General features: G+C 43.3%; 1 protein-coding gene across 3 annotated transcripts; it reads left to right on the plus strand.

Moving 5' to 3' along the window:
• Nucleotides 1–73: 73 nt before the first annotated feature.
• LOC129857360 (tRNA (guanine(10)-N2)-methyltransferase homolog) lies at nucleotides 74–23,199 on the plus strand. 3 transcript variants are annotated; one of them, XM_055925516.1, is made up of 13 exons: nucleotides 74–204; nucleotides 408–473; nucleotides 605–678; nucleotides 833–914; nucleotides 1,002–1,094; nucleotides 1,202–1,399; nucleotides 1,694–1,850; nucleotides 1,970–2,050; nucleotides 2,599–2,763; nucleotides 2,941–3,022; nucleotides 3,209–3,343; nucleotides 14,693–14,813; nucleotides 21,555–23,199. In XM_055925516.1, the coding sequence occupies exons 1-13, from the start codon at nucleotides 127–129 to the stop codon at nucleotides 21,705–21,707; spliced, it is 1,485 nt and encodes a 494-aa protein (XP_055781491.1). In that variant the 5' UTR covers nucleotides 74–126; the 3' UTR covers nucleotides 21,708–23,199. The 3 variants fall into 3 exon arrangements, with proteins under 3 accessions (XP_055781491.1, XP_055781492.1, XP_055781493.1); XM_055925517.1 differs by having other exon boundaries at nucleotides 79–204; nucleotides 1,265–1,399; XM_055925518.1 differs by lacking the exons at nucleotides 74–204; nucleotides 408–473; nucleotides 605–678; nucleotides 833–914 and having other exon boundaries at nucleotides 1,006–1,094; nucleotides 1,198–1,399.
• Nucleotides 23,200–23,807: the final 608 nt, after the last annotated feature.

The following is a 23,807-nucleotide window of genomic DNA, read 5'->3' on the forward strand; positions in this document are numbered from 1 at the left end:
TGCCAAAATACATGCATTTAATGCACAATCATTGCTGGTAAAGTGGTATTTATTTTGAAACAGACAGGAACCACTATCCACGGGACGCATTTTTAAGCCGGATGTATTTTGCGTGGGAACTCGAACATGGCGATCCACTGTAGCAGAATATGCCTACAATATTTGATACATCTGGCCCAAGACAATGTTGACTTCAGGCTACCTGTATGCATATAAATGTCGTACCTCTCTGTCAAACTGTAAATGTTGTGTTATTTCGCTCCATCTCTAAAGATGTTGGTGTGTCATTACGGAATTTCTCCCATACATTAGCTTGCTAAGCTAGTAACGTTACTATCTACAAGCTGTCATGTTTGAATTCTTCAGAAATGTTCTGATTTTATTTATTGTCCATCGTAACATTACAGGAGATTAGGTCGCTGCTGTCCCTCAGGGGCAAACCGTTTGATCCAGGTGAAAACTTCAAAGAAAAGGTAAAATACGTTAGTGTCCAAATGTATTATTAGCCTGATAGCTTTACCAATGAAGAGAGGAGTTGGCCATTATCAGGTGTCCATGTATAGGCTACTCAAATCTTAAAATCATCTGTAATTCTTCTCCCCAGTCTCCATTCTGGCGCCTGAATGGCTTGTCAGAGGAAGATGTCAACAGCATCATGGCCAGAACTGTTTGTGCAAAGTAAGTGAGACAGATCAACAATGGAGTTGCAATGAAAAGAGCTAGAGTGGTACTGCAGCATTGCTCATCAGCCCATCTCTTCTGAGATGATTCTCAACTTGAATGTCACAGTAAATTGTAAGGACCTTTTTGTGGTTATTTGTTTACCACCTAGGTCTGCATTTGAGCTGTGGGGTCATGGCAGAACGCACAGTGAACTCAGGAACTCACTCTTGAAATATCCAGCAGAGAACATGGTTTGTGAGAAATTATATTACATCTAAATGGAGGGCAAACTAATCATGTGGAGTATCTAATGTGTGTAACTTTACTGCTCCCAACAGTCACCCTTCCTACAGAAAGACTCAACATACAAAATCAATGTCTACACTTTCAACAAGACTCTAGATTTCGAAGATAGAATTAAGAAGATCGATGTGAGTATGATACACTTGACTTGCTCCCAGTAATTTCTATTTAAGATTGAGCCCAGAAAAGTCAACTTACTCTACCTTTTTTTACTGCCCTATTGTGTTAAAGGCAGGCACTGATAAGCAGTATGCACCATGACACCTGGACAAGTTACCCTGTGGTCTTCCTCCCCAAGGCAATGGAATATCTCTCCTTTGAGGGAAGGGTCAATCTAAGGAACCCTAAACACATCTTCTGTCTGTTGGAGGACTATGGAACTGACCCTAACAACATCCCAGACGAGCCCCTCTACATCTACTTTGGGAGATGGGTGAGTCAGTGTGCTGTGTGCTCCTTCATTTCTGTGTCATTATACAGATTAGTAATTACTATAACTCAGGAATGTTATTTACCACAGGGGTTGTTAACCTTCTTTGGTTGCCAATCATATTTTGATCTGCCTGAAGTATTCCCTCTTGTGAAACTTATCATGAGGCCTATGTCCTTATGAGTCTTCCCAAGTCCCCCGTGTATAAGCCAGGTACCAGGTTGAGAAGCACTGTTTAATTTAATGATAAAGGTAAGCCTATATTTGATCTTGTCTTATCAACTGTATGTTCCTTAGATTGCAGATGGCCAGCGTGAGTTGATTCGCTCTCACAGTGTGAAGAACAGGCACTTCATAGGTAACACCAGTATGGACGCTGGGTTGTCTTTTATCATGGCCAACCATGCCAGGGTCAAAGCTCACGACCTGGTCTACGACCCCTTCGTTGGGACTGGTAAGAGATAAGTTACTTTTGGTCTTTGAACTGACACTTGCAGAAATACACTGCATCTTAGCTGAACCCAAGGCTAGTCTGTGCTTATTGGATATTTTTTTTCTCTCTTTCTCTCTCAGGTAGCCTCCTGGTTGCATGCTCTCATTTTGGTGCATATGTCTGTGGAACGGATATTGATTACAACACCATCCATGGGATAGGTAATGTCCAAGAAATGGCCTTGTTTACTTTCTCTTATTTTGGAACCCAGAGCTAAATATCTTGTGCTTTGGCAAGTGAGTTAATCCATTTATATGATGAACATTATGTTGTTTATGCTCTTTCTATCATCTTTTTAAATAGTCATTTTTTTCTGTGCTCATTTTCACGCTCAAATCCAATTGCATTGTCCTATAGGCCTAACACTTGATACGTGATATGATTACAACTAGGACCGGGGGGATACCAGTATCTCTATTTTTACCATGGCAAAAAAATAAATAAGAAATAGATCAAACTCTACTGGTCCTTTTACACCTGCTGTGTGTAAAATATTGTGTTCTATAGCTTGGAAAATAAATAAATAAATGTGAATCTCGATGACAACATAATGTTTTCAACATTCGAGCTGTTTTCCTAAAGAAGATAAATCCGCTTCGTGTTTTGTTTCCTTGCCACAATACTAACGATTATCGCGATACTGCTTCATCCCGGCCCTAATTACAAGCAAGTGCATTGCTATATAATAGTATTTTGGTTTGTTTTTCAGGAAAAGCGAGTCGTAAGAACCAGAAGTGGAGGGGTCCAGATGAGAACATCAGAGCCAACCTGCGTCAGTACGGCTCAGAGAAGCTGTATGTGGACGTCCTTGTGTCTGACGCCTCCAAGCCTATCTGGAGGGACGGAGTGCTCTTTGATACCATCATCACTGACCGTACGTTCTTATCCTAGAGCTCTGTGTGTTCTCTTCCCATGTAGGGTCCTCCATCCTATAATGTCTCCTGTACAGCCATGCACGAGTAAAACGTCTTATTCTGTTGAAGTCCACATTCTTTGTGATTTGTTCAAATCTCTTATCTTTCATTTTTGTGTGTGTTTGTTTAATTCTCAGCCCCCTATGGGATTCGGGAGTCAACCAGGAGAACAGGCTCTCAGAAGGACAGTGTAAACAGTGTGAAGCCATCTGAAGACTAGTACGTCTTCATCTTCCTCTTGAGTCTCAGTGTTGTTTATAGTGCTTTGGATATTTGCTCAGTTTTGAAAAAGACAGCCTGTAAAACTTGCAAGCAAGCAATAGATGCACTAGAGAGATATAAAGTCCTCTCAGATGATGTTAAATCAGTGTGTAAACAGTGAAGATGCGTTTATCTTTCATCCAGCGTTGGAGACAGCCATGTCCCCGTTTCCATGGCCTACCACCTGAGTGACATCTTCACTGACCTGTTAAACTTCTCAGCTCTCCACCTGGTCATCGGGGGGCGGCTAGTCTACTGGCTACCAATCTACAGGCCAGAGTGAGTATTGTTGTGTTTGTTTATTTGTCAGGGACCATTCACAACAACACCAGTATTGCACCAGAGTTATCTACATGTAGGTACATGGTTAATATCCATCTGTGGTCCCTGGATACAGCACTTCCTGTTAAAGCTCTATAGTCTGAATTGGTCAAATATTCACATCTGGTGCTGTTGAATCTACTGTATCATCATGGGGTTTACATGGGTTTGAGCTCACAGATGTATTGTCTACACAGTCTCCCTCTTCTATGTGTAAACCAAATAGCACTGTCATCAACTGTTGTGATGTCGAATAGATACAAACAGCATTTGATAAGACCTTATTGCACACAGGGTCAACCTCACCAGTCAGCTGTTTTTCCTGCTGAGACATGCTGTTATCTTTTCCCCTTTACCCTGTTAGACCACTAGAGGGCAACAGTCACATTGGTGATTTAGCCTACACACTGATGAAGTGTTGCTACTGTACTAGATCTGCTTAACAAAGCATTCTAGTTTAGATGAGGGCTTTTCTCTCTGCACCTTTTCCCCTCATAAGCATCATATTCTCTGTCAGGACCAGGGGTTTATTCCCATCAGTACATCTCATTCTCTGTCCCATAAAGTCTTTAGGCCTGGGGTTAGTGGTGTTCTGGTCAGTGTGCAGGTGTCCTGAGGTATATTGGGTGTATTGTTCCATACAGCTGGTTTACTGTGTGGACCACAGACAGGATACAGGACCCTGGGACTTCTGGCTACTGATTACAGGGCAGGGTCGGAGCATCAGGAAGATGAGACCAGACCACGCACCACAGCCCTGTGATGTTTCTATCACACCTCCCGCTCACCTCCAGCAGTTCCCCCTGACTGTCTGAGACACACACAGTGGAGTTCCCCACACTGACTGGCTGAGACACACACAGTGGAGTTCCCCACACTGACTGGCTGAGACAGGGAAAGGAGAGAGGGCTACAGCCTTTAACACTGGTGGTTGAGAGAGAGAGAGAGTCTGTGCAACTGTGTGCCTCTGTCTGACTAACTGTGTGCCTGTGCTCTGCTTTGCTCTGCTCCTCACTCCGGGTGTGTAACTACCTAGCAGTTCCTGACCCTGTCTCATTCAGGGCAGAGTGCCAAAATAATCCCATGAGGCCAGACATGCTGACACCGACCAAACACAGCCTGTCTTCAGGTCCTGATCTGTGGGCTTCACACTGGGGATTGGGAGGCTGGGTTATTGGGTTTCTGTCACCTTGCTATGGTGACGGGAAGGAGAGAGAAAGGCTGTGTGCACCCAGGCCGGGTTGGGCTGGAGGTCCTCACAGTATCAGTCAGGAGTCATGACCTCCAGAATGTCCGGTCTGGGTCAGAACAAAAATACCTCTGTGTTGGGCCTGAACTCTGACCCTTCCACTCATCTCCACATTTACCGAGCAAAGAAGAAGGGGGGTCTTAGAGAAAGAAAATATATGGGGAGAAAAGGGAAAGTCTGCAACTGTGTAACCAGAGAGGTTATGAAGAAGAGACTTAGGTGATGCTACTGAGACAAGGCATGTGGGTTTTTGGTAGAGGTAGGAATTCGGTTGAGAGAAAATGTTACTGCACAAAGTTGGTTAGTAACACTGTTGAAACGTTAATAGTAGATGTCTTAGCTGGTTAGATTTAGGTGGTCCTAAGTCTGTCCTGAGAGAGCGCGATATACTACACCACTAGATGTCACCATTCACCAATGACTGTTACTGCAGTGGACCTTTGACATGGACCATTTAGTCACCCTGTTCTAAGGGGACAGGACTGTGTAGCAACATGCTTGTTTGTAAACACTGGAGTCACAAAGAGGGGTTGCAGTGCAGCTGCTGTAGGAATAAAACTATTTGCTGTGTTACTGTTGTTTTGGGCTGGGGTCGGACCAGACGCAGGCCAATACGAGGTCCCCTAACACTGGTCACAGGCCTGGGCAATGAGGTCCCCCAAGCCGGCCAATTAAAACATTTCTGCCGTCGTCATGATGAGCACCGCCTTGCCCTGTGCCTCAGCTGCCTTTCAGTGTTTCAATTAACTCTGTGGCTTCTCAAGCTCATTAGTCTTTCTCTTGCGTGCTCTCTCTCTCTCTCTCTCTCCCCCCCCTGTGATGCTGTGTTTAAGTTTGAACTAGTTCAAGACTTTTCCAGCTGCGGTGTGGTCTGTTGCCATTTCCTCTCTGCTGCAGCGCCTTGGCAGGAACCAGACCCATTATCTCAGAGGCTAAAGCATAGAGATAGATAGAGGACTCATCTTTATATCTGTGCTATTATAGCGTCTGTGACAGCATGGGCAGCGTCGTTGAGGCTACAACCCATAGGAATCCCCACCGAGTTGACTACTTTAAAATGGCCGTTGCGTGGTTGAAGCCCTCAATGGCGCTGCCAATGCTAAGATGACCATTTGGTCACTAGAGGTTTCTATCATTCTCTATGGGTTAAAGTCATAAGCCAGACGACGCTAATGAAGCAGAGTGCAAAGCTAACAGGAAGCTGATGGGGTTTGAACCCCCATGGTTGGTTTAAGAGGTTATCGACTTCCTTTTGTCTACAACACTCCTGCTGCTGCCTTACCGAGAGACAGATCCTTGTGCTTAATGCCGGTGTCTATCTGACCTACAGTATACCATCAGGGCTCTACAGTGCGACCATTTTAATCGCATATGCGCCTAAATATTTTGCTGTGTGACCTGACATTTTTTTATTTGGAGCACCAGAGCACCAAGAAATGTAAAGATAATCGTTGCAAGGATTACTTCACTGTGTGGCAGCCCCTGAGTGGAATACACGGAGTGCAGATTCATGCCCGTCACCCTTGCACTATTTCTACAAAGAAAACGGCTTGTTACATCAAATATATTTCATTCTGCTCCTAAATTTCTTTGTGTGCTCCTACATTTTTCAACCTAGGCACACACATGCTCCTTAGAGCCCTGATCAGGAAATAAAGGCTATTGGGCTTAAATGGTCTCTAACTTGACACCCAGTCTGCATATCACATGAGGTTGGTGGCATGTGGTAATGGCTGGAGCGTAATTATTTGAATCGTATCAAACACATGGTTTATAAACTTTATATTGACTCTGTGCTGGTGCCCCCTGTGTATAGCATCGCTATTGTTAGTTTACTGCTGCTCTTTAATTATTTGCTAATTTTATTTCTTATTTTTGGGGGGGTATATATATTTTTTAACTGCATTGTTGGATATGGGTTTGTAAGTAAGCATTTCACTGTAAGGACCTCTTGTATTTTACCAAGTGGGCTTAGCAGTTCAGACGTATTTTTCCGTGTTGTCGTGTCGTGTCCTGTATATATATATATATTTACACCTTTTCTTCACATATCTTTTATTTATTTTATTATCCAAGAACTCAACTACAAAAGCTTCCCTGCAAAAGCTTTCCTGCAACCCGCTTCACCAATTACAATAAGTACTATTTACCTCAATCTGAAATCCATCGTGGAAGATAGCCAGGGGCTAAATCAGAAGCTAGCCTGAAAGCTAATCCAGAAGCTACTCCGATAGCTAGCCAGAAGCTAATCTGTAGCTGCCCCGAAATTAGCCGGTTTGCTGGCTAGCGTTGGTGTTTCAGCTGCCCACGTTTTGCGGTCATCAGCTATTCCTCTAGCTCGATAATCTACCGGCACTTTTGTGCAACGCGACTCGGACCGGAGCATTCCGGGACTTTTTTTCTCTCAGTTTCCCCGGATTCCAACCGCAGCCTCTGGACACTTGCACCTTGATTTCGCAGCTAGCTAGCTGCATACCGTGTGACTATTGGCTTACGTCGACCCCGGAGCTAACTCAAATCATGCTGGAGCTAGCCAGCTGAGGAGTTCCATCACCATCCGGACCCGTTTCTTTGTTGCTGCTGCAGATACGGAACCCCACCGGGCCTTCACGACTGACTGCCGACGTTATCTGCCCGAGGGATTTATCCAACCGGCACCTCCGTCCCGGCGTTACCTGAACGCTCATCTGAGGCCCGCTAATCGTTAGCTGTCTTATCGGCTGCTATCTGAACAAAACCCCACTACACGGAACCTACCGACGGAAACGCACGAGGTATCTACAAACAGACCTCCATCCTATGCTGCTACCGATAGCCATATACCCGGCCAGCTGTCTGGATCGCCACGACCCCAACCAACCTCTACTCACTGGACCCTTATTTATCACTCGATTAAGCTTGCCTCTCCTTAATGTAAATATGCCTTGTCCATTGCTGTTCTGGTTAGTGTTTATTGGCTTATTTCACTGTAGAGATTCTAGCCCTGCTCTCTATACCATATCCAACCCTGCAGTTCCACCACCCACATATGCGATGACATCACCTGGTTTCAATGATGTTTCTAGAGACAAGATCTCTCTCATCATCACTCAATACCTAGGTTTACCTCCACTGTATTCACATCCTACCATACCTTTGTCTGTACATTATTCCTTTAAACTATTTTATCGCCCCCAGAAACTTCCTTTTACTCTCTGCTCTGGTAGCTCTAGGCGACCAATTCTCATAGCTTTTAGCCGTACCATTATCCTACTTCTCCTCTGTTCCTCTGGTGATGTAGAGGTGAATCCAGGCCCTGCAGTACCTGGCTCCACTCCTATTCCCCAGGCGCTCTCTTTTGATGACTTCTGTAACCGTAATAGCCTTGGCTTCATGCATGTTAACATTAGGAGCCTCCTCCCTAAGTTTGTTTTGTTCACTGCTTTAGCACACTCTACCAACCCGGATGTTTTAGCCGTGTCTGAATCCTGGCTTAGAAAGACCACCAAAAATTCAGACATTTTTATCCCCAATTACAATATTTTCAGACAAGATAGAACGGCCAAAGGGGGCGGTGTTGCAATCTACTGCAAAGACTGCCTGCAGAGTTCTGTTATACTATCCAGGTCTGTTCCCAAACTATTTGAACTTCTACTTTTAAAAATCCAACTCTCTAAAAACAAGTCTCTCACCGTTGCCGCCTGCTATAGACCACCCTCTGCCCCCAGCTGTGCTCTGGACACTATATGTGAACTGATTGCCCCCCATCTATCTTCAGAGCTCGTGCTGCTAGGCGACCTAAATTTGAACATGCTCAACACCCCAGCCACCCTACAATCTAAGCTTGATGCCCTCAATCTCACACAAATTATTAATGAACCTACCAGGTACCACCCCAATTCCGTAAACACGGGTACCGTCAGAGATATCATCCTAACAAACTTGCCCTCCAAATACACCTCTGCTGTTTTTAACCAAGATCTCAGCGATCACTGCCTCATTGCCTGCATCCGTAATGGGTCAGCGGTCAAACGACCTCCACTCATCACTGTCAAACGCTCCCTGAAACACTTCAGCGAGCAGGCCTTCCTAATTGACCTGGCCGGGGTATCCTGGAAGGATATTGATCTCATCCCGTCAGTAGAGGATGCCTGGTCATTTTTTAAAAATGCCTTCCTCACCATCTTGAATAAGCATGCCCCATTCAAGAAATTTAGAACCAGGAACAGATATAGCCCTTGGTTCTCTCCTGACCTGACTGCCCTTAACCAACAGAAAAACATCCTATGGCGTTCTGCATTAGCATCGAACAGCCCCCGTGATATGCAACTTTTCAGGGAAGCCAGAAACCAATATACACAGGCAGTTAGAACAGCCAAGGCTAGCTTTTTCAAGCAGAAATTTGCTTCCTGCAACACAAATTCAAAAAAGTTCTGGGACACCGTAAAGTCCATGGAGAATAAGAACACCTCCTCCCAGCTTCCAACCGCCCTGAAGATAGGAAACACTGTCACCACCGACAAATCCACTATAATTGAGAATTTCAATAAGCATTTTTCTACGGCTGGCCATGCTTTCCACCTGGCTACCCCTACCCGGGACAACAGCACTGCCCTCCCCTCTGCTACTCGCCCAAGCCTTCCCCATTTCTCTTTCTCCCAAATACAGTCAGCTGATGTTCTTAATGAGCTGCAAAATCTGGACCCTTACAAATCAGCCGGGCTAGATAATCTGGACCCTTTCTTTCTAAAACTATCTGCTGAAATTGTTGCCACCCCTATTACTAGCCTCTTCAACCTCTCTTTCGTGTCGTCTGAGATCCCCAAAGATTGGAAAGCAGCTGCGGTTATCCCCCTCTTCAAAGGGGGGGACACCCTTGACCCTAACTGCTACAGACCTATATCTATCCTACCCTGCCTTTCTAAGGTCTTCGAAAGCCAAGTCAACAAACAGATTACCGACCATTTCGAATCACACCACACCTTCTCCGCTATGCAATCTGGTTTCAGAGCTGGTCATGGGTGCACCTCAGCCACGCTCAAGGTCATAAACGATATCGTAACCGCCATCGATAGGAAACAATACTGTGCAGCCGTATTCATTGACCTGGCCAAGGCTTTTGACTCTGTCAATCACCACATCCTCATTGGCAGACTCGACAGCCTTGGTTTCTCTAATGATTGCCTCGCCTGGTTCACCAACTACTTCTCTGATCGAGTTCAGTGTGTCAAATCGGAGGGTCTGTTGTCCGGGCCTCTGGCAGTCTCTATGGGGGTGCCACAGGGTTCAATTCTTGGACCGACTCTCTTCTCTGTTTACATCAATGATGTCGCTCTTGCTGCTGGTGATTCTCTGATCCACCTCTACGCAGACGACACTATTCTGTATACTTCTGGCCCTTCTTTTGACACTGTGTTAACAACCCTCCAGGCGAGCTTCAATGCCATACAACTCTCCTTCCGTGGCCTCCAACTGCTCTTAAATACAAGTAAAACCAAATGCATGCTCTTCAACCGATCGCTGCCTGCTCCTGCCCGCCTGTCCAACATCACTACTTTGGACGGCTCTGACTTAGAATATGTGGACAACTACAAATACCTAGGTGTCTGGTTAGACTGTAAACTCTCCTTCCAGACCCACATCAAACATCTCCAATCCAAAGTCAAATCTAGAATTGGCTTCCTATTCCGCAACAAAGCATCCTTTACTCATGCTGCCAAACATACCCTTGTAAAACTGACCATCCTACCAATCCTCGACTTCGGTGATGTCATTTACAAAATAGCCTCCAAAACCCTACTCAATAAATTGGATGCAGTCTATCACAGTGCCATCCGTTTTGTCACCAAAGCCCCATATACTACCCACCACTGCGACCTGTACACTCTCGTTGGCTGGCCCTCGCTTCATACTCGTCGCCAAACCCATTGGTTCCAGGTCATCTACAAGACCCTGCTAGGTAAAGTCCCCCCTTATCTCAGCTCGCTGGTCACCATAGCAGCACCTACCCGTAGCACGCGCTCCAGCAGGTATATCTCTCTAGTCACCCCCAAAACCAATTCTTCCTTTGGACGCCTCTCCTTCCAGTTCTCTGCTGCCAATGACTGGAACGAACTACAAAAATCTCTGAAACTGGAAACACCTATCTCCCTCACTAGCTTTAAGCACCAGCTGTCAGAGCAGCTCATAGATTACTGCACCTGTACATAACCCATCTACAATTTAGCCCAAACAACTACCTCTTTACCTACTGTATTTATTTATTAATTTATTTTGCTCCTTTGCACCCCATTATTTCTGTCTCTACTTTGCACTTTCTTCCAATGCAAACCAACCATTCCAGTGTTTTTTTTAGTTTTTATTTTACTTGCTGTGTTGTACTCACTTCGCCTCCATGGCCTTTTTATATTTTTATTTATTTATACATATATCTGTTTGCCTTCACCTCCCTTATCTCACCTCACTTGCTCACATTGTATATAGACTTATTTTTTTTTCTATTTTTTTTTTTTTTCACTGTATTATTGACTATATGTTTGTTTTTACTCCATGTGTAACTATGTGTTGTTGTATGTGTCGAACTGCTTTGCTTTATCTTGGCCAGGTCGCAATTGTAAATGAGAACGTGTTCTCAATTTGCCTACCTGGTTAAATAAAGGTTAAATAAAAATAAATAAATAAATTTGGCACATGTGACAAATACATTGAGATTTGATGTATTTGATGCCATTCCATTTGCTCTGTTCTGGGCATTATTATGATCCGTTCTCCCCTCAGCAGCCTCCTGTGCTTCTTACTTAGCATCTGCACAGAGGTTTCAACTCTATATTTGTCTGTGGATGGAAAAAGCTGTATTGAAAATGAAAGGCCCAGCCCCACCCATCTTTAAATGAAACGGCCAATGTGGAAGGTCCTGCTACCCAGTAATAAGAGGGGATTGGCAGGTAGAATTAACACCCGCTTTGGTCGCGGTGCTCACCGAAGCACACACACACCACAACACATTAGAGGCCTGTATTCTACAGTGGCCATAGCAACCCAGGAGACAAACAGTAGGGTGAAAATCTGGCCCAGCGTCAGTGTGGTGCTGGTAGGAGAAAGTGCTAAATATGCAAACAAACACTCTCTCGTGATCTACCTGTACTCATAATCATGGCTACACTGCAGTCGTACATTTAGTTCGTTGCTTACTGTTAGAATTACAGCTCCTCATCCTAATCTCTCAGAAGCAGCTATTCTGTAAACACTAGCGAGAATCTCACAACATTAGGAACCACCCATGTCCTTGGTTCTGCCGTTTGATGTCAATACTATTCATAATAAAAATAATGTGATTAATAGATGTGCCTATAGAATACAGGACTCTCGTGTGTGTGTGTGTGTGTGTGTGTGTGTGTGTGTGTGTGTGTGTGTGTGTGTGTGTGTGTGTGTGTGTGTGTGTGTGTGTGTGTGTGTGTGTGTGTGTGTGTGTGTGTGTGTGTGTGTGTCAGCACTGACCAAAGCGAGGCGTTGTGGACTTTTTAGAGATTCGTCACTCCACTCCATCCTATAAATTGAACAGTCATCATTGGGATAAGATGGGCTTCACTTACGTCCTTCACTTACGTCCTCCACCTACGTCCTTCACTTACGTCCTCCTGTCTAGTGCATAGAAATGAACTAAACCAAACATTTACTGTGTTACGTTCTACCACCCATAAAGGGTTAACTAAGGTAAATTGTAATGCCTTACAGTCTACCACGCATAGTGTTAACTAAGATATAGTGTATTGTGTTACTCTACCGCCCATAAAGGGTTAACTAAGGTATTTTGTTAGTCTACCGCCCATAAAGGGTTAACTAAGGTATAGTGTAATGTCATACAGTCTACCACCCATAAAGGGTTAACTAAGGTATAGTGCATGGCCTTAGTACTTATTTATAAAATGAATAAAATCCCCTTGATATGGAGTTTCCTCTGGTTCTCATAAACTTGTTTTGCATTTTCATTCCCGCACCACTCACACCCAGCAGCATCCACTCGTCACACACAAAATAAGAATTCACTTCAATAAAACATAACTCTACTGACTAACCTCAGTAAGCTGACCAGACTATCATATGGAGCAGGACGTCCTTACTCTACTGAGGCTTTGCTTCCAGTTGCTTTCCCTGAGCAGGCCCTGATACCCTGATGTCAAGGGCACGTCTTATCTTTCACCAAAACACCAGATGTGCTCTGGAAGGAGATGCTACAAGCAATTTAGGTCAGAGGCATTGGGCTGTGATGTGCTGTTTTATTTGTTTTTTTAAAAACTACTTTTGCTGCTTGCTTGAGTGATTTGAGATGTCAGGGAGTTCCATGCTATCATGGCTACATACAGTATATTACTGTGTTGCCTTGAATTCCTTTTGGCTTTAGGGACTATGAAGAGACCTTTTATTTGCATGCCTTGTGGAATATGAATGTCTGTCAGAGCTGTATGTTAGTTGACTGAATAGACAGTTTGTCTGCGACACTTTTAGTTTTTTTCCCAATCTCCCCAGCAAACGGGGTGTCCTAGGGATCTCCAGGAGACATTGACACGACCTCCAGACCTTGCCGGAATGTCCTAAGGACTCATTTTAGTTTGAGCCAGGAAAGGTCAACATGCGTTTTGTTGACAATGGAACATTGCTGGGCAGCTGTAGCTTTATTCTGTCTTTCTTTTTAGCACCTAAACACATTACCAGGCAGTAATTAAGGTAAAACTAGAGCCTGTAGGACTCGTTTGGTCAGTTGTGGTGTTAAGAATGCTGAGTTTCTCCTTATCAAAGACAGGCCTCTCCCCATCTTGACAACAATTGAATGAATTAATATGCCTTGACAATGTCTATCTGGCCTACAGTATACCATGCAATAAAAGGTAGGTGGGCTAGTCTACTGCACCTCAGCCTATAGGGCTTAAATGGCCTCTAACCTGACCCCCAATCTGCCTGCCTATGGAACATCTGCACAGAGGTTTCAACTCTGTATTTGTCTGAGAAGATGGAAAAAGCTCTATTGAAAGGCCCCACCCATCTTTAAATGAAACTGCCCATGTGGAAGGTCCAGCTACCCAGTAATAAGATGTGATTGGCAGGGTGAATGAACGCCTCGCTTTGGTCACGGTGCTGACAAACACACACACACTAGAGGCCTGTAATCTACAGGCACTTGCATTCAGTAGCATCTATTAATCATATTATTATTGTTATGAATAGTATTGACGTCAAACGGGAGAACCAAGGACACGGGTAGTTCCTAATTTTGTGCGATTCTCGCTAGTGTTTACAGAATAACTGGTTCTGAGAGGTTAGGATGAGGAGCTGCAGTTGTAGAAGTAGGCAAGTGTATCAAAATGGATGACTGTAGTGGAGCCATTTGAATATGTTGCATAGATTGCTAAGGCAAAAGAATATGAAAGTGTGTATTCTTATTTTTAATTGATGTAGTTCTGTACCTGTCGATTTGATGTTATGTATTATGCCATTTTATGTAGTTCTGTCCTTCAGCTGTAATGGTCTATTAATATCATGTTTCATGGACCCCATGAAGAGTAGCTACAGCTTTGACCCTAGCTAATGGGGATCCTAATAAACACCGTACCTTGCCCTGGACAGCTTTAGTTGTGGTGCTTGGCCGACATGCGCGCGAACACACACACACACACACACACACACACACACACACACACACACACACACACACACACACACACACACAAAGAGCGCTCCTTATAAGAATACGTTTTCCCGATATCTTAAATCTAATCTAGTTCACCTTTTTCACCATGGCTTTTGTCCACTTCAGTCAGATCATGACATGGTCAGTAAAGGCCTGGAGCTGAGAGAGAACTGGCCTAGAGTTGGGAGCGGGATAGTGGGAGTGAGGAGAGCGCTGATCTGGGTTGAGTTTAACGGAGAGAGAGCTGACCTGGCCTGGATGTAGTGTAATTTGGATTTGGACCCATCAACCCTTTAGACGTATTGGTTCATGCTTTACAGTACAGGACCAGCTGTTTGAGAATGTCCTCAACCATAATGATTCACCAGTAGTGTGTGTGTGTGTGTGTTTGTAGGTACTGTGAAGAGATGGTGCCCCTGAATGCCTGTCTCAGACTGGTCAGTAACTGTGAACAGACCCTTTCCAGCCACACCTCCAGACGTCTCATCACCATGGAGAAGATCAAGGAACCAGAGGTGGGTGTCTGTCTGTCCTTCCATCTGTATGTGTCCGTCCGTTTGTCTGGTGTGTGTGTATATATGCTTTTGTACTTGTCTACCCTGTGTGTGACTGCAGTTACGAGCGTGTGTATGTGTTTGACTGGAATGTCACTCATTTCGAAAAGGTAGATGGATCCCTTTGTGAATATGATTGCAACACTATATAATTGTAGGTTTTCATGTTGCTGTGGTGTGCTTACTATGAATTACATGCATGTATCTACAAAGTAAAGTATCCGTGCGTGCCACTGAATATGTTTGTGCCGTGTTTGTATGTACAAGCATGCACATATGTGTACTATGAGTGTTGTCGGTGTGTTCTTTAAACATACACACGCGCAATACAACACAGTTAAAGGAGATGTCGATGGTGCTTCCCTCGAGGTCTGCCATAAACCTCAGCATCTGGCTATGATTGGCTTTTTTTATATACAGCACTTAAATGACTTAATCACACATTTTATGGAAAATAATCCATCTTTGGATTTGACAACCTCTTCACTTCAAAACACAATTGTTCCCATAAATGCAAGCCCTGTGTGAATCACCGCACACACACACACACACACACACACACACACACACACACACACACACACACACACACACACACACACACACACACACACACACAGGCACACACACACAGGCACACACACACAGGCATCTGTCTCTGACTCCCAGTGCCCCAAACCGGGAACATATATCTCATAGCATGCTACTATATATAGATAAACAGTTCCTTCAAAGTATTCATACCCCTCGACTTATTCCACATTTTCTTCTGTTACAGCCTGAATTTAAAATGGATTAAATCGATTTTGTTTTCTCTCAATCGTCTACAGAAATATCTAATTTACATACAGTACCAGTCAAAAGTTTGGACACAGCTACTCATTCTAGGGTTTTTCTTTATTTTTACTATTTTCTACATTGTAGAATAATAATGAAGACATCAACACTATGAAATAACACATATGGAGTCATGTAGTAACCGGAAAAGTGTTAAATAAATCAAAATGTATTTTATATTTGAGATTCTTCAAAGGAGCCACCTTTTGCCTTGATGACAACTTTGCACACTCTTGGCATTCTCTCAACCAGCTTCATGAGGTAGTCATCTGGATTGCATTTCAATTAACAGGTGTGCCTGGTTAAAAGTAAATTTGTGGAATTTCTTTCCTTCTTAATGTGTTTGAGCCATTCAGTTGTGTTGTGACAAGGTAGGGGTGGTATACAGAAGACAGCCCTATTTGGTTACATACCAAGTCCATATTATCGCAAGAACAGCTAAAATAAGCAAAGAGAAACGACAGTACATCATTACTTTAAGACATGAAGGTCAGTCAACCCGGAACATTTGAAGAACTTTTAAAGTTTCTTCTAGTGCAGTCGCAAAAACCATCAAGCGCTATGATGAAACTGGTGAGGACCGCCACAGAAAAGGAAGACCCAGAATTACCTCTGCTGCAGAGGATAAGTTCATTAGTTACCAGCCTCAGAAATGGCAGCCCAAATAAATGCTTCACTGGGTTCAAGTAACAGACACATCTAAACATCAACTGTTCAGAGACTGCGTGAATCAGGCCTTCATGGTTGAATTGCTGCAAAGAAACCACTACTGAAGTACACTAACAAGAAGAAGATACTTGCTTGGGCCAAGAAACATGAGCGATGGACATTAGACCGGTGGAAATCTGTCTTGGCCTGATGAGTCCAAATGAGAAATCTTTGGTTCCAAACACTGTGTCTTTGTGAGATGCTGAGTAGGTGAACGGATGATCTCCGCAAGTGTGGTTCCCACCGTGAAGCATGGAAGTGTGATGGTTTGGGTGTGCTTTGCTGGTGACACTGTCAGTGATTTATTTAGAATTCAAGGCACACTTAACCAGCATGGCTACCACAGCATTCTGCAGCGATACGCCATCTCATTTGGTTTGGGCTTAGTACCACTATCATTTGTTTTTCAACAGGACAATGACCCAACACACCTCCAGGCTGTGTAAGGGCTATTTGACCAATAAAGAGAGTGATGGAGAGCTGCATCAGATGACCTGGCCTCCACAATCACCTGACCTCAACCCATTGATATGGTTTGGGATGAGTTGGACTGCAAAGTGAAGGAAAAGCAGCCAACAAGTCCTCAGCATATGTGGGAACTCCTTCAAGATTATTGGAAAAGCATTCCAGGTGAAGCTGGTTGAGAGAATGCCAAACTTGTGCAAAACTGTCAAGGCAAAGGGTGGCTACTTTGAAGAATCTCAAATATAAAATATATTTTGATTTATTTCACACTTTTTTACTTACTATTATTATTCTACAATGTAGAAAATAGAACAAATAAAGAAAAACCCTTGAATGAGTAGGTGTGTCCACCCCTTTGCTAAGACACTACAAATTGAGCTCAGGTGCATCCAATTTTGTTTGATCATCCTTGATGTCACTATAACTTGATTGGAGTCCACCTGTGGCCAATTCAATTGTTTGGACATGATTTAGAAAGAAACACCTGTTTTATATAAGGTAACAGTTGAGGGTGCATGCCAGAGCAGAAACTATACCATAAAGTCCAAGGAACTGTCTGTAGATCTATATACCTGGGGAAGTATACAACTATTTCTAGAGCGTTGAAAGTTTCCAAGAGCACAGTGGTCTCCATCATTGGGAAATTGAATAAATATGGAACTATCCAGACTCTACCTAGAGCTGGCCGTCAACCGGGCAAGAAGGACCTTGGTCAGGCAGGTGACGAAGAACCCGATGACCACTCTGACCAAACTACAGAGTTCCTTGGCTAATATGGGAGAACATGGCAGAACATGCCATTGACTCAGGGGTGTGAATACTTATGCAAATTAGATATTTCTGTATTTCATTTTCAATACATTTGCTACATTTTCTAAAAAAAACATTGTTATTATGGGGTATTGTGCGTATGATGGGTCAGACAAATCAGGCTGTAACACAACAAAATGTGGAATAAGTCAAGGGGTGTGAGTACTTTCTGAAGGCACTGTATGCAGTGGCGTCAAATTATTGACACCCTTGATAAAGATGAGCAATAATGACTGTAAAATAAATTATTCAAATACTGAGCCTCTAAAATTACACAATACATTATTTACTATTACTTTATAGTGTGCACAAAATAATCTGAAACAACCTAAAGTAACTGCAAATGCATCCAAGTTTGTAGAGTTATTTGAACTATTTATTTTATACAGTCATTGTTTTTTTTATCAAGGGTGTCAATTTGGGACCCCACTGTTTATCACATTTCCATAGTCTCCTCCTGGCAGGCTGTATCCAGCAATGCTGCTCAACCCAGTCTTCAAAGGCTGCTGCTTTAGAGGCTGTAGTGGTAAGAATCGAATCAAGACGGGCTTTCCTGACTGGGCCGTGAACTTTCCCTGTCCTCCATATGTTGTGATCTTGGGCCAAAATTCAGTCTCAAACTGAAATGACTATTTATCCAATCAGAGATAAGGATTTGCAATAGCTAGAAAGCTGGAGAATGTAGGCTACATTCATATTGAGATCAAATCAATGTTTATTGGTCACGTACACAGTTTAGCAGATGTTATAGCGGGTGCAGCGAAATGGTTATGTTACCAGCTCCTAACAATGCAGTACAATGTCAAAGTACACAAATAATTAAAATGTAGCTACATGCTGATCAGGCTGATACAGAGACTCATCCATGCTTTTATTACAAGCTGGCTTGACTACTGTAATGCTATTCTGTCGGGTCTACCCAAGAAAGCCATTGGTCAACTGCAAAACATGCAGAATGCTGCAGCACGGGTACTGCCCAAGACCAGATGAAGAGCGCACATTACACCTGTTTTAAAGTCTCTGCGCTGACTGCCTGTGAGTTTTTAAATAAATGCTAAGATTCTTCTATTGGTTCTTAATTCAATTAATGATTGTGCACCCAAATTCATGTCAGACATGCTTTTTAGTTATGTGTCCCTCGGGTCCTCTGGCGCTGGCCTTTTTAACTGTCCCAAAGCTTAGTACCAAGACTATGCCCCCAGCCCCTGGAATAGCCTGCCAGAGAACCTGAGGGGGGCTGAAACTGGACCTATTTAAAAGGGATGTTAAAACACACATTTTTAGCTCTGCTTTTCCTTAGTGTGCTTTTTAGTCTTTCAGTTTGTATTGTTATTCCTTTGTTTTCTATCCTCAGATTTTTGGTAATTTATAAAAAAATAATGAAACTGAAATATTACATTTTAGATAAGTATTCAGACCCTTTTGTCCCATTCTTCTCTCCAGATCCTCTCAAGCTCTGTCAGGTTGGATGGGGAGCGTTGCTATCCAAGCTATTTTCAGGTCCCTCCAGAGATGTTCGATCAGGTTTATGTCCGGACTCTGGCTGGGACACTCAAGGACATTCAGAGACTTCTCCAGAAGCCACTCCTGCATTATCTTGGCTGTGTGCGTAGGGTTGTTGTCCTGTTGGAAGGTGAACTTTCGCTCCAATCTGAGGTCCTGAGCAGGTTTTCAGCAAGGATCTGTCTGTACTTTGCTCTGTTCATCTGTGTCTCGATCCTGACTAGTCTCCCAGTCCCTGCTGCTGAAAAACATCCCCACAGCATGATGCTGCCACCACCACCATGCTTCACTGTAGAGATGGTGCCAGGTTTCCTCCAGATGTGATGCTTGGCATTCAGGCCAAAGAGTTTAAATCTTGGTTTCATCAGACCAGAGAACCTTGTTTCTCATGTTCTGAGAGTCCTTTAGGTGGCTTTTGGCAAACTCCAAGCGGGCTGTCATGTGCCTTTTACTGAGAAGTGTCTTCCATCTGGCCACTACCATAAATGCCTGATTGGTGGAGTGCTGCAGAGATGGATGTCCTGGAATATTCCCCCATCTCCACAGAGGAACTTCAGAGCTCTGTCAGAGTGACCATTGGGTTCTTGGTCAGAGTGACCATTGGGTTCTTGGTCACCTCCCTGACCAAGGCCCTTCTCACTTGATTGCTCAGTTTGGCCGTGCAGCCAGCTCTAGGAAGAGTCTTGGTGGTTCCAAACTTCTTCCATTTAAGAATGATGGAGGCCACTGTGTTCTTTGGGGACTTTCAATGCTGCAGAAATGTTTTGGTACCCTTCCCCAGATCTGTGCCTCGACACAATCCTGTTACGGACAATTCCTTCAACCTTATGGCTTGGTTTTTGCTCTGACGTGCACTGTCAACTGTGGGACCTTATATAGATGTGTGCCTTTCCAAATCATGTCCAATAAATTGAATCTACTACAGGTGGACTCTTATCAAGTTGTAGAAACATCAAGGACGATCAATGGAAACCGGATGCACCTGAGCTTAATTTCGAGTCTCATAGCAAAGGGTCTGAACACTTATGTGTATAAGGTATTTCTGTACATTTGCAAACATTTTTAAAAACGTTTTTTGCTTTGCCATTATGGGGTATTGTTTGTAGATTGCAGAGGACATTTAAATATATATATATATATATTTTAGAATAAGTCTGTAACGTAACAATGTGGAAAAATTCAAGGGCTCTGAATACTTTCCGAAGCCACTGTACGTATACACCGGAACAATTTACACAATATGTGCTAAGAATGATATGTACAGCAGTAAATATATTAGTGAGCTGTCAATAATCCAGTATTTAAATAAATATGTTGTGTGTGTATAAATAGAGTAACATAATACAAAGTACAGTATAATTGTTAGAATGAGCTATGACGGTAATAGAGTATTTAAATACTATAGTGGGAATTGGGAAGTGTCCAGTGGTTCAATGTCTCTATGACATGGGATAGCAGCGTTGGGTGTGTGTGAGAGAGTTTGTGTGAATTGAACTTCTTCCATTCAGAAGTGATGGTTGTGTTTTTAACTCCTACCACGGAGCACTTTGAAGTTAGTTGCTGTGCTTTCCTATTCTGTTGAATGGTTTGGTGTATGGTCGTGTTGGGAAATGTTCAGATTTGGGACAGGTGTGTGAACTATAGGCCTATCAAGGACTACCAGGTAGAAAAATACCTGGAAAACTTTGACCCTCTGGTTATTGAATAGCCCTGCTCTATGGCACCTTAGGAAGTGTTAGGCGCTTCATATCTGGGATTGCTCTTTATGCTCTTGGATGTGGTGGCGACTGAGGGTAACCATCTCTAGGTCCAGGACAGGTTGCCTGGCAGTGGTAACCAGGGCCAACAGAGAGAGGTGGCGTTGACGAATGGCAGGCCAGCTGTGGAGTCAGCTCTTCTAGCACTCTGGATCCCCGGCACCTCGTTACTCCTCATCCCTCCCGCTCCATCCAACTGTCCGTCCGCCCCAACACTTTCTTGCCTGCTGGCCTTCCAAACACTGCCTAACAACCTGGATAAAGCTCCAACCAGGAAAATATGAGGAACGTAACACTCTGCTAACATTTATTATTGTTACACTGAGCTTGTGATGGCAAGGAGAGGAATACAAGGTGAACATTTTATCCTGTGGTTGTTTGGTTAGTTTAATGGGGTACCTGGCAGAGGTCTGATATCATCTGGTTTCTTTCTTCCTTCGCCTGTGTTCAAAGGCATTTTTATGGCGCTAAATTTGTTTACTTAACCGAGGTTGTAGGTGAATTGGTTCCACTTTGTGAAGGCAAACCCTCACACTTTTCTCGCAATTTTAAGAGGTATAATTGTACCAAGAACTTTCTGTCGTTGGTATATGGGGCTGAATTGTATTTTCTCTCTCTGTAGGAGACAGATGCGCTGGCCCACCTGTCAGACCCTCACTTTAGCCCATACCAAGGCCACAACGCCTTCAGGGAGAAGTACTTCAGCGGCATCAGCAAGAGGACATTGACAGGAAAGGAGGAGACCAACAAGATGGCTGCCAACGGTGGGGAGTGATGTAAGGATCACAGGATGGCCCAATTCAAAATGGACCCCTAAGCCAGTATGCAATTGTGCAGAGGATTTGACCGGTGCAATCAATATGGTAATAACGCCACCTTGCTGTTTGATAGGCTAGATGGAGGTTTCACCATATTGCATATACAAATCAAATTCTCACAGATCTGCACAAGTGCATTAGCTGAAGGTTCTAGGGGTCCATTTATAATTGGGCCGATACCTGCCTATGGTTTACAATGGACTCCATGGGGACATAGGGCTCCCTGTTTTAAATGTCTCATTTTCTATTCAAATATGTTTTTTATGGTTTGATGTTTATTGCCCTTTGTGTAATAATGAATGTGAATTGTGAACGAATAAACACCATTTTAAAATGTATTTATTTATTGGATGCAGGAGATTTAAGGGCTCTCAATGTTCTACATCTTTCTGTGTTATGTTTTGTTTTATCCCAGCAAGCACATTATCAGATTTGATTCAAGAGGGCCCTAAGTGTCCAGAGAACTGTTTAAGGGCTTTACTTTCAGACAGCTGTATCCATGTACTAGAGGGCATTTAGATAACAGTATCCCTGCAAGATTCCAGACGAGACGAGGGACAAACTTGTTTCTCACAAGTTGTTTCTCAAGCTTTTATATCCGGACATTTAAAGAAACTAACAGTTCCTTATTGTAAAGACACAGAATAAGTTTCTGAAGTGCCAGCCATGGTTGGTTTGTTGTTTTGCCATCATTGGCAGAATCTGAGACATGCTCAACTGTGTGTTCTTTTAGTGAAGGTGTTGTTTATCTAACGTTGGCTCTGAGAAGTGATGCCATCATCATGGCCACCCTGCATGGTCCAAGCCTCGGGGGGAGATGTCTGTGGGACTGAAGGAAATACTTTTGTGGAGGGGGCCGTCTATATAGGATGCCATTTGGGACGCAGCCTGTATCATACCAGTCTACCTTTGACAATATGGCTAGAGTGAGAAGCAGCCTGTATCATACCAGTCTACCTTTGACAATATGGCTAGAGTGAGAAGCAGCCTGTATCATACCATCCTACCTTTGACAATATGGCTAGAGTGAGAAGCAGCCTGTATCATACCAGTCTACCTTTGACAATATGGCTAGAGTGAGAAGCAACCTAACTGTCTGTAGTTTCTGTCAGAAATGTAGACTTCATCGCCGCTGAATCAGGCAGGAATAACTTTTTAGATTATGTTAATTTTACCTAGCTGCTGCGATCAGGCTGGTTCCACCTGGTTTAATGTGTTACCTGCTAATTTGTCAAATCTGATTGACCTCTTTCAGTGGGTTAAGCAACCATCGTAACTTTATTACAGGGTTTATATGGGCATGGATTTTCAAAATGGTGTTACCCAGGCCTGGAAAAGTCATGGGAATGTATTTAATAATTTGTTAATTTAATTTGTTTAGGCACAGTTTTTACATATTTTATCAATCAAATAAAAAAAATCTGCATATCAGCCAGGATTGGAATGACACTTGAGCGCGTCTGTGTTTGTTCAAGCGAACCGAATGTGAATCAAAATAATAATTTGTGTATCGCGAACAGTAATTTTAGGATAAAAGAATAGATGTAGCTTTTCTTATGGATTATTTGACTTCAAAACTTGTTTTGTAGATACTTCCAGTTGATTTGAGCATCCATCGTATGGGACATTGCAACTCAATAGACGATAGTCAGCAGGGGTGGACTGGGACCAGAAATTGTCCCTGGCATTTGTAACACATCGTCAATTTATTTCCATGAGGCCCCAAAACCGGCCCGTTTTCTTCCATTGAGGCCCCCATTATTAGTCAGATAATTTATAAATTTTCCACAAAAAAAATAGTTAGGCAGGTCCACTAGGCTAAAAATGGACCAGCCATGGCAGATGGCTAGTCTACCCATGCTAGTCAGCCTGCAAAGTAAACACTTCTAAGGTAGCTAAGATAAATAAACTCATCAAAAAAAGAAACATCCCTTTTTCAGGACCCTGTCTTTCAAAGATAATTTGTAAAAATCCAAATAACTTCACAGATCTTTATTGTAAAGGGTTTAAACATTGTTTCCCATGCTTGTTCAATGAACCAAGTACAATTAATGAAC

Source organism: Salvelinus fontinalis, chromosome 6 (genome assembly GCF_029448725.1).
Source record: "Salvelinus fontinalis isolate EN_2023a chromosome 6, ASM2944872v1, whole genome shotgun sequence".
Lineage (NCBI taxonomy): Eukaryota > Metazoa > Chordata > Actinopteri > Salmoniformes > Salmonidae > Salvelinus > Salvelinus fontinalis.

Bases quoted from the DNA above. Each gene is read 5' to 3' on its own strand.
- LOC129857360 (XM_055925516.1), top strand. From the start codon at position 127: ATGGCGATCCACTGTAGCAGAATATGCCTACAATATTTGATACATCTG. The intron at 679-832 runs GTAAGTGAGACA...TTTACCACCTAG, and splicing joins GCCAGAACTGTTTGTGCAAA to GTCTGCATTTGAGCTGTGGG. The intron at 14,814-21,554 runs GTGGGTGTCTGT...CTCTCTCTGTAG, and splicing joins AGAAGATCAAGGAACCAGAG to GAGACAGATGCGCTGGCCCA.